A 14,648-nucleotide genomic window follows, 5' to 3' on the forward strand; every position below is an offset into this window, starting at 1 on the left:
AGTTGGCAGCCGGTATCAAGCAGAGTGCCCCAGGGGTGAGTCTTGGGGCCAGTTTTGTTCAACACCTTCATTAATGATCTGGATGAAGTGATGTATTGCACCCTCAGCAAGTTCACGGATGACACTAAGCTGTGGGGAGAGGTAGATGCGCTGGCAGGTAGGGATAGGGTCCAGAGTGACCTAGACAAATTGGAGAATTGGGCCAAAAGAAATCTGATGAGGTTCAACAAGGACACGTGCAGAGTTGAAGTGTCACTAACTTTCAGAATATGATTGCAAAGGCAAGGATGTCTCATTCATCTTCCCTGCACTTTTATCAGGGCTCACTGACCCATCTTGTCTAGCCAGAGCTTCTTAAATGTATGTAGCTTCCTGTCAAGAAACCCACAACCCCTAGGAATATTTCATTCTTCTTTGAGATAGACGCAGACGTGTATTCCACTTAGATGTGTACGCGCCCAGCGTGCCACAGCTGGAGATTTTGTCTATCAGTACGCATAGGGGGGGCGGTGCTCACACCTCGGGGTTGTGACTCGTCTACTGCCCCGACCCCCCTCAGTTCCTTCTTACTGCCTGTGGTTGGAGTCAAAGCTCTGTGTGGTTTTAGCCTCACAACCTCCAAATAGACTTGGGCTCACTTCTTATTGTATATAGCTAGTAGTTAGTGTTAGTTAGTAGTCTGTTTCCATGGTGATGCACTCACTGGGGATTAAACATTGTCCTTACTGTGGAGGAGCAATCCCCACACGCGGTGCTTCCTCTGTCTCGGCACAGCTCACCTCAAGGATCATTTCACGATCTGTAGATTGTTCAAGAAAAGAACTCGGGTAGCTGGGGACCTTCGCCTCATGCACCACCTGCTCGGACAGGCCACGTGGCCTGATCCGGTACTGAGTCCCTCATCAGGTGGAAGATGACCCTCGGGCTCTGAGAGCGCTGCCACTTCACGTTCTGAAGCAGGTGCCTCTCTGAAGAAATGGAGGAGCCGTTTCCCCATTGACTGCGCCGAGGAGGAGGTCATATAAGACCGATCAAGATCTCGCCAGGTCTTGGGCCGACTATTCTGCCTCCCCCAGGAAAAGCACGGACTGGCACAGAGCTGGCGCCAGCATGCAGGACAATGTGAGTACTTTTGACCCTTCCTTGTACTGTTGACTCCAGTTCTGGCCTCCGGGCATCCTTCGAGTCTGGTAAGGACGAGGGAGATGCTGGTACCGACTGTATACGAGAGACCACTTTCAATACAACGTCCTCCCATTCAGCCTCTCTTCCACCCCTGAGTTTTCACCAAATGTGTTGTCATGGTTACGGCATATCTCAGAAAAAAGGGAATCCACATCTTCCTGTACCTTAACAACTGGTCACCGAGGGGCAGATCCAGAGAGGAAGTTCTCGCTCACATCAGTCCCACTTTGCACTTGCTTGACTGTGTTTGGATCTCATTCTAAATACCAGAAAATCATCTTTGGCTCCCACTCAAAAAATTGCCTTAATTGGGGCCCTGTTAGATTCCATGACATCGAGAGTGTTCTTGCCGACTGACTGTTTTCAGACAATTCAACATCTTTGCCTCAGTCTGCAATTTCAGCCTTCCATGACCGTTCAAATGTGTCTGAGACTGTTGGACCACATGTCCGCTTGCATATAGGTGGTCCAGTTTGCAAGGTTGTGCCCTCGCCCCCTTCAAATGCGGCTCAGGACAATCTACTGTCCTACTCTTCATTCTCTGGACAGACTTGTTTGTCTCCCTCCACCGGTTCTAGACTCCTTGCCGTGGTGGACCTATCCACAGAATGTTTGCCAGGGCATTTCCTTTATCCGGCCATCACCAACCAAGTCACTTGTTACCAACTCCTCCCTGCTGTGTTGGGGGCATACCTGGCGTCGCTGAAGGTACAGAGACTGCGGTCTGAGCAGGAGGCCTCACTCCATATCAATGTGCTGGAACTTCAGGCCATCCACAAGGCATGTTGTGCCTTCTGTGACCATATCAGAGGTTCACATACTTACTGACAATACCACCATGATGTACTTAGTGAATAAAAAAAGGGAGCACACTCCAGAGCGCTCTGCCTAGAGGCGATGCATTTGTGGCAGTTTTGCATTGAGGAGAACATTACTCCAACAGCCGTCCACTTGCTCGGGGTACACAATCATCTTGTGGACCACCATGAGTGGTCCCTGAAGATAGATGTCCTGCGGGTCATCTTCGCATCGTGGGGCATTCCCACAATCAACCTGTTTGCTATAAGGGAGAACAGGAAATGTTGCCTGTTCTACTCTCGGGCGGGGGCTTCAGTCCAAGCTCCCCCTCCGACGCTTTTCACTGCAGTTGACAGTCAACTATCCTATACGCCTTTCCCCCATCCCGATAATTTTTTAGGTAATCATCAAGCTCAAGGCAGATCAGGCCAAGCTCAGTCTCCTTGCCTGGGCATGGCTGAGTCAGTGCTGGTTCTCCGACCTTCTCATGCTGTCAATTCAGCCTCCCATTTTGCTTCCTCTCCATCCCAACCTGCTCACTCAGAATCACGATTGCATCTCTGCTCCAGGCATCTCATGGCATGGCTGCTGCATGGTTGAATGAATAAGAAGAGCAGTGCTCAGTGGCTGTCCCACTAGTCCTCACCTGTAGGAAGTCCTCTACCAGGATGGCCTACTTAGCGAAGCAGAAGAGGTTTTCGGTGTGGTCTTTGGCCCACATGATCCAACCAATGCAGACTTCTATCCAGGACATCTTGGGGTACCTGCTACACCTTCAGAAGTCGGGTCTTGCACTTAGTTCATTGAGAGTGCATCTGGCAGCAGTATCTGCATTTCATCCCCATGTACAGGGAAAAATCAGTCTTCCCCAATGCCATGGTGATGAGATTTTTGAAAGGGCTTCTACATCTACATCTACATCTTCCGCTATGAGAGCCAGTCCCCTTGTGGGACCTAAACACTGGCATCTTGTCCACTGCCCCTTTGGTGTCAGAAAACCGAGTTCCTGATAGCGATTATGTCCGCATCGAGGGTGTCAGAGTTGCAGGCTCTGATGGCAGGGTCTCCTTACACACAGTTCTCTAAAGACCAGATGACTTTATGACCACACCCTACATTTTTGATTGAAGTGGTTTCTCAGTTTCATTTGCACCATGCAGTGTATTTACCTGTCTTGTTTCCTAAGCTGCATTCATCTCCAGAGGAGCAGCCTCTACATACCTTGGATGTCAGGTGATGTGTAGCTTCCTATCTGGATAGGACTGAACCATTTCATGCTTCACCTCGCCTGTTCGTGTCATATGCAAACCGCATGAAGCAGTCTCTTCACAGGCCATCTCTCGACAAATAACATCCTATATCAAGACTGCATATGAAATAGCTTCGCCTGTGTCTCCTCAGCGAACGCGAGCTCCTTCGACAAGAGCGCAAGCAACGTCAATAGTGGTCCTCCGTGACATTTCCATATTGGATGTTTGAAAGGCTGCCACGTGGTCCTCCATCCGTACAGTGACAGGCCATTATGCCATTACTGCATCTTCCCGAGTGGATGCAAACTTCAGAAGGAGATCCTTATTTCCGTAGACTCCGAGCTCCGCCTCTTGGGAGGGGTACTGCTTGGAGGTCACCTAAGTGGAATACACATCGGCATGTACTCGAAGAAGAAGGAACAGTTACGTACTCTAACTGTGATTCTTTGAGATGTTATGCAGACATGTATTCCACGACCCACCCTCTGTCTCCTCTGCATCGGAGTCCCCTCTCATGGGTGTTCAGTGCAAAGGAACTAAGAAGGGGGTCAGAGCAGCGCTGCCACATATAGCCAGGGGAGGGGGGCTGCAGCCACAAGGCGCAAGCATCACCCCTCCACGTGTACCGCTAGACAAAATCTCCAGCTCCAGCGTGCTGGGCGCGTACACACTTAAATGGAATACACATCTGCATCACGTCTCAAAGAACCACGGTAACAGTAAGTAACAGTTTAATATTTAGCATTGCTCTTAAAGTAATACCAAGTACCCATTGACACATCTTTTACTGTGTCATGAAACGTTTGGGGGGAGTCACTTTCTTGAAATTGTTTAATCAAGAGAGAACCAATTATTCCACCTGCACAATGTTCTGCTATGCTCTCAAGAGGCACCAGATTCTCTTACAGTAAGAACCTGAAGACCAAGGAACTCTTTAGAAGTTGGAGGAGTCTACATGCTTGTGTTGTTGTCTATTAGATTGTGCACAGTAGCAGGCTACTTTTAAATGAGTGTCTAATAAATAAGACCAGCCGTGAAATAAATAAAGTTACTGAGTTTCTCACTCACTTCCCCCCTTTTTCCACTATTTGTTCATCTTGTCTCTGTGCTTCTGGTCAGTCAGGAATGTTTTGGTAACATGCTTTCATCAGAGCAATAGCTGAAATTGAAACCTGGGGTATTTTTACTGCATATCTCTTTTTCTCATCCTGATGGTGAAACTTGCATCTAAAGCAGTCAGAAATCAGGGATGTGAAGGAATCTGCCTGTGTTGTGTAATTAGCTTCTTCCTGCAGAATTTGCTCTTTTCTTCAGAAATTAAGCCTTCCTAAGGAAATATATAAATAAAAGCCATTTCTGGTAGCCATCACAACATAATCCATCCTGTCTTGAGTTTGCATCTTGACCAGGGGTCGGCAACCTTTCAGAAGTAGTGTGCCGAGTCTTCATTCATTCACTCTAATTTAAGGCTTCGCGTGCCAGTAATACATTTTAACGTTCTTAGAAGGTCTCTTTCTATAAGTCTATAATATATAACTAAACTATTGTTGTATGTAAAGTAAATAAGGTTTTTAAAATGTTTAAGAAGCTTCATTTAAAATTAAATAAAATGCAGAGCCCCCCGGACCAGTGGCCAGGACCCAGGAAGTGTGAGTGCCACTGAAAATCAGCTCGCGTGCCGCCTTCGGCACCCGTGCCATGGGTTGCCTACCCCTGATCTAGACTGATTTAGGAACTTGTGCCTGAGGTTCTGAACACAGAAGACTAATTGCCAACACTTAAATTTTAAGAAAGTTAACTACATCTCTGCTGGCCAGTCTGTCAGTAGGCCCATCAAACAGACTTCCCCAGCACAGCTAAAATTTTCTGATGTTCTGTTTGTTTTAACAGATGTGCCACTGAGAGACCGCTATTAGAACTCAATATCACCAGTTAGAGCAGTTTACTAGAACCTGCAAACAAGCGGATCCAGAAGTATTTTTGACTTGGAGCAAACAACCCCCAAAAAGACTGGCCAATTCCATTCAATGCACTATAATAAAACATGTTTAAATGGACATTTAAACCTTACTTATCTAGATTAAAATAAATACATTAAATGCATCTGTAGTTCAGTCAGTCTGTGTCAAATTAATGACTATACAAATAATTGAATTTGAATTTTCTGAAGCAAACAGAGCAATCTTTTCAGATATATTTCATCCATAGAAAACAGAGATAAGTCCTTAGTTTCTCTCCTCTCCCCTACACACTTCAAATTGCCCCTATTTACAACCAAAATGAACTGATGAGAGAGGCTCATTGACAGGTGCCTAAAAATTAATTAGATGGTACCTTGAAAGGGCGCTGAAAAAATGTTGAAATGTATATGAGTAGTAGCCTGAAACTCAGATCCTGCAATAAAAATAATTGCATTTAAATTAAATTCAGAATTAAACACTCTTCCAGAAAAGTCTCAGAAATCCTAAAACTTCTTTTTTTATTAACTTCCCAAGCAAGAGCATCTGCATTGCTATTTAAACTCAAAGCCAGGTGAATACACACCCAGCTTTGAAATCTCTCAGATGTTGCTAAAACTCTCCAAGAAATAATCCCAAATCACAGGAGTTTGCATTGTTCCTCTTTTCCCTAGTATTGTAAATGTTATTTGCCAAAAACAAATTGAACTGGTTCATGTTAATATATCAGTCAGGGAAAATGTAAATACATATATAACCAGAGAGAAAAACCTCAAAGGATTCTTGGGAATCTGATTAATCTGCTTGTCACCTAGGCATATTTGTAGCATAACTTTTGATGTCTGTTTTTTCTGGAAGGTTGAAAGACTTTATAGCCCACCTGCTGGGCTCCTCTCTGTTGTGATGCTCTCATTATTAATCATAGATTGATTGGGTATGACTACACTGCAAAGAAAGACCCACAGCACGGACTGTCAGAACCTGGGTTATTTGTCTCGGGCTGACAGGCTAAGAATAGCTTTGTAGATATTCAGGCTCGGGCTGGAGCCCAGGCTCTGAAACCCAGCCAGAGGGGAGGATCTCACAGCCTGGGCTCCAACCCAAGTTGGAACGTCTACACTGCTGTTTTTAGCCCTGCGGCCCAAACCCCACAAATCCACGGGAATTGACCTGGGCTCTAAGACTCGGTACCATTCTTTGCAGTGTAGTCATGCCCTTTGAGTCCAAGAGATTAGTAGGATTCAAAAAGGGATAGACATTTATATGGATAATGAGCCATCCAATTACATTAGATAGGATAACAACTATAAGGGATGTAAATGGTCATGCTTTGGGGCATAAGCTGACCACTTGCCTAAAGGAAGTAAGAAGAAACTTCCCCTATGGGCAAGTTGTTGCATAATTGCATTATGGGGATTTTATTTCACCTTCTTCAGAAACATCTGGTGCAGGCCACTAGAGAGGATGCAGAACTAGGGGGAGGATAGGCCTGGTCCAGTGTGGCAAGTTCTGTACTCCTACGTGTAGCTGTCTGAAAATTCCTTCTCCATCTAAAACTTCACCACTGCATCTTTTGTGCAAGACAGATAAAATAGTCTGTGCAGAAATGAAGACAAATGGTAGCAACAGAATATATGTAGCCTCATTCTACCTGTGTTTTCTGTCCTGCATGTAACTATGCCCTCGATCCCAGGAAAAATAATTTTAGAGTGAAAAACTTACCAGTTTTTTAAAAATTAGAAATCAAATCCATGCAACATTTTTCCCTAAGTGATTAGATCTGGATCGTGTGATCCCATCCTGCTTGAGGTGTTGTATCTTTCTGTTTCTGAGAAGGCAAAAGAAAGATCGGGCTATGAGTCAGTTACTGGCAGCCAGTCATGAAATTGTAGTTCTGGAAGTAAGCAGTACACACCATGATTAACTAATTAGCTTCACTGGGGATTCTGCTGCATCCCAGAACATGAGGGGGGGAATAACCTGTTTAATTTTATTTTTTTTCAGTTCTCTCAGGCCAGACACACCACAGCCCTTTGAAACGATCTGTGTCCCTTACCCCACCCATGAATGTGCCAAACCAGCCTCTAGGACATGGATGGATGTCTCATGAGGATTTACGAGCTAGAGGACCCCAGTGCATCCCCTCCGATCACGCCCCCCTGTCTCCACAGAGCAGTGTAGCCTCTTCGGGAAGTGGTGGGAGTGAACATTTAGAAGATCAGCCTTCTGCTCGTAACACATTCCAGGAAGAAGGGAGTGGTATGAAAGGTGAGTGAAAATGAGACACCCTGCTGCCCCCGCCCCCCAGAAACAGGCTCTGCTCCAGTAATATACGGTTGCACAGTTTGAAAAGAAAAGATGGCAAGACAGAGATAGATAGAAGGAAAAGATATTCCCCTAACTTTCCGTAAAATGACAGCTTTTCTTCATGTTCATTGAGTATCCAGCCAGTGTATACTTAAGATACATTTATGTGCTCTTTGTACTAGTGCTATTAATGTTTTAATACCAGTATCTTTGCACAAAGCTTAATTTGAGTGGAGAAATAAACACTGCCTTGCAAAAGATTATTTTCATTTTAGCATTAGTTTCAAGCTAAGCAAATGAGTGCCACCCAATACCATAGGGTTAGTGTAGCAAGTGGGCATTTCTCAACACAAGGTGTGTTCTTCGCTCTGTGCCGCCTTCATGGTGTATTACAAGATGCTCTGATGTGCCAATATGCCATCTTACCGCAATTCACTTCACACCATCAGCTATTTGAAAAGCTAGGTTGTATCTCTATAGTGTGCAGCCTTAAATTCAGAATTGATCCTCTTGGGCAGGGTGGGGGGTTGTATTGTTTTGTTTTCTATTATTGTCTAAAGTAGCATAGTATAAGCTTAGCATGCCATGTGTGATTTACCATTGTGGCGTTTGATGGAACAAGAATACCACCAGGTATTTGGAGAAGTTGTAGTTGAGAAAGGATATTTATTTGAATTGAATTTCTTCTGTGCAGTTTCGTTGAATTTTCCACTACGCCTGCATTTTTAACTGCTTTTTAGCAATAAAAATAATTATCCTTTGAGAAAGGATGCAGCATTCTAAGTAACCCATTAAGGCCCCAGCGGCGGCTCCAGGCACCAGCGCTCCAAGCGCGTGCCTGGGGCAGCAAGCCGCAGGGGGCGCCCTGCCGGTCCCTGTGAGGGCGGCAGTCAGGCAGCCTTCGGAGGCATGCCTGTGGGAGGTCCGCTGGTCCCGCGGATTCGGCGGCAATTCGGCGGCGGGTACGCCGACTCCGCGGGACCAGGGACCTCCCGAAGGCAGCCTGCCTGCCGTGCTTGGGACAGCAAAAAAGCTAGAGCCACCCCTGTAAGGCCCCTACCCGGCAATCAGATCTGTAGGGTGGGCCTGACTGCAGGATCAGGGCCTCAAATGTAAGGTTTTGTTTTTTTTATTATATAGAATGTATTTTTAAATGATACTGTGTTTGAGAATGGCAATACTTGACTGAGCTTGACCGAATGCTGCAAACCAAATGCTTGGAAATGTCTCATGGACTCAGCCAAGATATCGCCTACTGGCCCCATTTCAGTTTCACATTAGTTCTGACATGCACCTTTTTTGGTCACTGGCCTCCGTACACTAGTGTTGCTTTGGATTAGCAAGTTCTATTCCCTGCTGTATGAACTGGGGCAAGTCACTTCCTGCCTCTGTTTCTCTTCCACCCTTTATCTGTCTTGTCTATTTACATTATAAGCGTTTTGAGGCAGGGACTGTGTGTTAGGGCTTATTTGCACAGGGAGATTTACTGGGATAGTTACACCAGTGCAACTCCCCATGTGGACATTCTTATTCTGGAATAAGCGTTACCCATATGGCTATGTCAGTAAATTTCCCCATGTAGACAAGCCCAGTGCGATGCACACAGTGCCCAGCAAAATGGGATGCTAATCTCACAAGAACAACTGGAAGTCCTAACTAATATAAACACTAAGTAATAATCAAATACAGCATGTACTAAGGAGCCTAGAGAGATCAGAGCGGAGCAGCTAATCAGAATCAACAGAGGAGTGTCCCTTTATTGATTCCTCTCGGAGCTGGGCTGCCATTAGCCAAGCCCAGGACACTTGAGGAAAATACAGTGGGGTAGTACTTTTCATTTGTCCGTATTGAATTTCATCCTGTTTATTTCAGACCATTTCTTCAGTTTGTCGAGATCATTTCTAAACCTGTCCTCCAAAGTGCTTGCAACCCCTCCCAGCTTGGTATTGTTTGCAAATTTTATAATTCTCTCTATGCCATTATCCAAATAATGTATGAAGATATTGAATAGAACAGATCCATGACAGAGAGTGGTGGGACCCCACTCGATATGCCCTTCCAACTTGACTGTGAACCATTGATAACGACTCTCTGAGTATGGTTTTCCAACCAGTTGTGCACCCACCTTATAGTAGGTTCGTGTAGGCTATATTTCCCTGGTTTGTTTATGAGAAAGTCATGTGAGACAGTATCAAGAGCCTTACTTAAGTCGAGATATCTCACATCTACTGCTTCCCTCCTATCCACAAGGCTTGTTACCCAGTCAAAAAGGGATATTAAGTTGGTTTGACATGATTTGTTCTTGACAAATCCATGTTGTCTTTTACTTCTCACCTTATTATATTCTAGGTGCTTACAAATCAATTGTTTGATTATTTGTTCCATTATTTTCCAGGTACCAAAGTTAAGCTGACTGGTCTACAATTCCCTGGGTTGTTCTTTTTCACCCTTTTATAGATAGGTACTATATTTGCCCTTTTCTTGGCCTCAGGGATCTCTCCCATCCTCCTCTCAAAGTTTATCACTGATAGCTCAGAGATCTCTTCAGCCAGTTCCTTAAGTATTCTAGGACGTATTGCATTAGCCCCTTCCAACTTGAAGACACCTAACTTGTCTAAATAATTCTTAACTTGTTCTTTCCCTATTTTAGTTATTTATATATGTATGTAGTATAAAGACAAAGGGGCAGAAATTGCTTCATCTTTCTCCACCCATCATCTTCATCGTTGTTTTGCACCAACAACGTGCCCAGCATTGTCTGGTGCACAAAAATAAAGAAATTCCCTTCTCCAAAGAGAAGCAGGCTTAGGGAAAGGAAACTCATTTCCCCTCTCCTTTTTTCAAAGCAAACATTATTTACGAGACTGTTTGTCAGCAAGTACAGCCACTGGATTCCGCACTGACCAAGAATAAATATGTACACTTTCAACTCCTTGCTTCCTTGCCTAGTTCTTCCAAGGTCCTCTCCTAGAACGGTCTAGGAACAAAGTTGTTCTTGCTTTCAGCCAGGATGTTCAGATTCCTTTGTTTCATGGTGATTGCTCAACAGAGTAAATGTACCCGTTCACTCTTTCCTTTCTTCAGCCTGTTGCCTCCCAGCTTCCTCATCTACAGCAGCAGGGAGATGGTGTTTTAAACATAGGCTTCTGGTTCTGCTATACTCTTGAACTGTTATATGACACTAGAGCTCATCATCAGGCTGCAGCAAAACATATACCAATAAAAAGAATAATATGGAGGACAGGCAAGCAGGACAGGAAGCTCCGTGTATGGATATTTTATCCAGAATCTCACCAACCATACATTGGGAGCTGCCAAAAATACTGTAGTGGTTTGAGAACTGCTGTTCAAAAGTTTTGTAACTTTCTGCACTTTCAGATCTACCTATCCTGATGTTGGGGTTCCATCTTTCATCATGTTAGTGCCAGGTAGTGGCTCTAGTGGTTGTCACTAGGAACTGGATATTTTGCATTATCTCCCAAGTTCCGTAGTCTCTGAGTTTTGTGTGCAGGTAGTCTCAGTGCAGGAGGGTATGATTGCCAGTTCTCCTGTGCACTCTAGACATGTTCTGAAATGGACATCAAAAAGCGAAGTCAAGATTCTGAGTTACAATGCTAACATTTTGATCATATTTTTGGTGGAACTAAATATTGGGCTGGATCCTCAGCTGATGCAAACCAGTGTTCTCCATCATCATCTAAGCTATCAGATTATGGACTGCTACAATGTGTAACTGGGCTGGCAGCATGAAGTCTACCCCCTAAGAATTAGAAAAATTAAGTGGATTAGCATCAGCAACATACAACGAGATGCATTATTCATTCAGAAATGCAACTTGTGAATTTTCTATGTCTAGCGTTCCATTACCAGCCCAATCCTGCAACCCAAACTCACATGAGTGAGCTTTGTTCACATAAGTAGCAGTGAAGTTGGTGGAACTGTCCATGTGAGTAAGGGTTGCTTGTGTGTGTCAGGGTTTCAGGACTGGATCCCAGCACATTGAAGAGATGTCCGTTTCGTAGTCGAGTATAATAAAAATGATGTGTTGTGAGTGGCTTTGAAACTGTGAAAAGACAGAGTTTTAAGATGCAGCTGCAAATAATTGGGGGCGGAGATAGCTCAGTGGTTTGAGCATTGGCCTGCTAAACTCAGGGTTGTGAGTTCAATCCTGAGGGGGCTATTTAGAGATCTGGAGCAAAATCTGTCAGGGACAGTACTTGGTCCTGCTGTGAAGGGAGGGGACTGGACTCAACTCAATGACCTTTCAAGGTCCCTTCCAGTTCTATGAGATAGGTGTATATCTCCATATATGAATTGATTCAGCTGCAGCAGAAGTGCAGGTGAGAGTCACTAATTTAGCCCCATAATGTAATATCTTCCACCCAGTTCCCTTCCCTTGCAGTAGACATTGTCTTCCAGCTAAAGGAAGGTGTGGCCGGTTCTGAAACTACATGCTGTGGGCCAAACTTTGCTTTTATATATATTGGTGCAAATCCAGGGTCTCTCCTGAATTACTTTAGTTTATACCATAGCATTATCTTACCTTTGCTGTAGCAGTCAGCGGAGTTACTCTGGATTTATACTGATGTATCTGAGGGTAGGTCTACACTTCAAATCTCTGCCAGCATATCTATGAGTTTGTCTACACTGCAATTAAACACTCGTGGCTGACTTGGGCTCACGGGGCTCAGGCTGCGGCGCTGATCAATAGTGGTGTAGACATTTGGGCTCAGGCTGGAGCCCAGGCTCTGGGACCCCCTGAGCATCTACACTACAATTAAACAGCCTCATAGCCCGTGATTCACGTCCATGGGTGTTTAATGGCAATGTAGACATACCCTATCTGTCTATCTTAGGGTTTTATACTGATGCCCATTTGAGTACCTTCTATATAAAATCAATAGCAAAAGTGAAGTCTCTAGTGGATTTTATGGAGACTCTAGCACCTCTCCCTTTACAGGCTCTAAATTCTGCTTGGGGTTGGATGGGGGGGGGAGTTGAGGGGAGAGGTTGGTAAGGGTTTGAGAATAGCCATGAGTGTTCATAGTGTGGTTAGCTAGGTCTGCTAGGGTGTGATTATTTTGGTGGCATAACTATGATGGCCAAACTCCTAGTGTAGATGCAGTTCTACTGGCATAAGAGAACTTATGACTAGAGCTGGTTTTGCTCACCAAGCCAGAATAAACTGTGCTGTCAGAAGCACTTTGTTGCCAGTATAAGTGCACCTACATTGGAAGGGTTTTCTGGTACGATTATCCCGGTATAGCTATACCAGCACACCCACGGAGTGTAGACAAGGCCCGCGAGCAGAATTTGGCCCGTTAGCGCCAGACTTCTGTTTGAAATGTAGATGACGAGTTTTCTGAATAACTGATTAGAAACCCCTGGCATGAAAAACCCCCTCTGTTAACGCTGGGTACAGTGTTTCAGAACTATCACCCGGTGACTGAGTAATGAACTATTAGTAACTGGTGAGTCAAGTGTAACCCCGCGGGTGTGCAGAATAGCTCGGCACTCCCTAGCGCTGCAGGTCATTAGGGAGTAAGAACTGTATGGTGACTTTCCAGGTACTGCCATTACATTGTCTTAAAGAGCTCAGCACCTTGTAATTTCTGCCCTTTGCATCCTATTTTCCTTTCATGGGGCTAGAGTCTATCTGGCCCTTTTGCCGGTGCACAGTGGGGAAGGGGAGTAAGGAGCTTTCCTCTCCCCCTCCCCCAGCTCATAGAATTGCAGACTCTGCACAGAGGGGAGCTCAAGGATTCCTCCTGCCTAGTTCAAGAAAGCAGGATGATGCCCTAAGGTATAATTATAACACCACCACTATGTGCCCCCCATTGGAGCTGGCTGGCCAGGTGCGGGGTGGGGGGAGGCTGCTAGCCTGTGACAGGGATGTAGCGGTTTGCACACACTCTATGCGCACAGGGGAGCTGAAGAGCTCTGGTGCTCCCCTTGGGGTCGTGTGGCTCTGCACTGCAGCCCCTTATGATGGGCTCAATGCTGTGAGCACCGTCTGGCCCTTCCCACTCCATTTTCCTCAAGGCTACATGTCGGACTTCCTGTGGAAGCATCACCAGTGAGAAGGGCCCCATCACAGGCAGAGATGGGCCCCAGCTGTGGGCTGAAGTTCTGCAGAGCGTGAGGGTGGTTCGGACCTGAGGTTCAGTGCCATCTTTCATGGAGAATAATCGTGTGCATCAAGCTGGAACCTTCGTCCTGACTCGTCCCAACATGCTTTACTGGCAGCGTCTGCTGAGGACAGATGCCCACTGGGGACATGGGGACAGATGTGGCTCCACGATCTAAAACAGGTGCTTATGCTGGGTTGGGTTACATCCATTTACACTAGAAACCAGAGGCTTTCTGTTGCTGTACTCTTCAGCTTGCAGTTGGGGTAAGGGGCCTAACAGGACTGTTTGTAAAACGGTTGCATGTCAGGGCTTTTGGAATAGTGCTTACTTTAGACCTTCCAGGATTGGTGTGTACCTGGCTCCCATGTTTGCTTTGCAATTATCATTTTCTTCCTTACCTCTCAAAATCTAGCATTTAAGTCATTTAATTGAAATGACCTGGGATGGTGACTGAGGCCAAGGAACTTGAGCTAAATACTGCTGACTGGGCTACTTGGCATTTCCTCTGTTTACTTTCGAATTGAGTTTGGGGTGAGACCTTCAGCAAACAGCTCCTCTATGTGCAAGAGCCAAGGTCAAGCAGGAAGATGTTGGGACACTCTCACGAAGACATTCAAAAGGGGCTAACGCGCAGAACACATGGTAAACTTCTCCATGTACCCAAACCTGGAGAAATCGCTCCACTGGTATGACATGCTGAGGAAGGTGCTGTGAGATGGTTGTTCCAATGGAGGCAGGGGGCGGGTTAGACATATCGGGCTAAATTGTCACGTGAAGGAGCTTAGGTTGCTCTTCTGTCCATTGTGCACCTAAACGCCGTATTTGTATGTGCCTCATCATGTGTTTGTGCACAAAGTTACCCAGGGTGTGGGCCTAATTAGGTGGCTGCATTTGAAGGTTCACCCCACTGAACCTTTCTGCAATGTTAGGTTAACTGAGCGTCTCATAACCATTTTTGTAAGAAACATACTTCAAGGCTTTCCAACCCAGTGACAGCCGGCACTAGATAACTTTCAGCC

General features: G+C 45.4%; 1 protein-coding gene across 2 annotated transcripts in view; it reads left to right on the top strand.

Moving 5' to 3' along the window:
* SAMD4A (sterile alpha motif domain containing 4A) overlaps window positions 1-14,648 on the top strand; it is a 201,896-nt gene that overhangs the window by 147,376 nt on the left and 39,872 nt on the right. Inside the window, exon 3 of one of the 2 annotated variants that reach the window (XM_065403693.1) lies at window positions 7,196-7,459. The exons of the other annotated variant lie outside the window; for it this stretch is intronic. Coding sequence (XP_065259765.1) covers window positions 7,196-7,459 — 264 coding nt within the window. The remainder of the gene's footprint in view (window positions 1-7,195; window positions 7,460-14,648) is intronic. 2 annotated transcript variants of the gene reach the window in all.

The sequence above is a fragment of the Emys orbicularis genome, chromosome 4 (assembly GCF_028017835.1).
Source record: "Emys orbicularis isolate rEmyOrb1 chromosome 4, rEmyOrb1.hap1, whole genome shotgun sequence".
Lineage (NCBI taxonomy): Eukaryota > Metazoa > Chordata > Testudines > Emydidae > Emys > Emys orbicularis.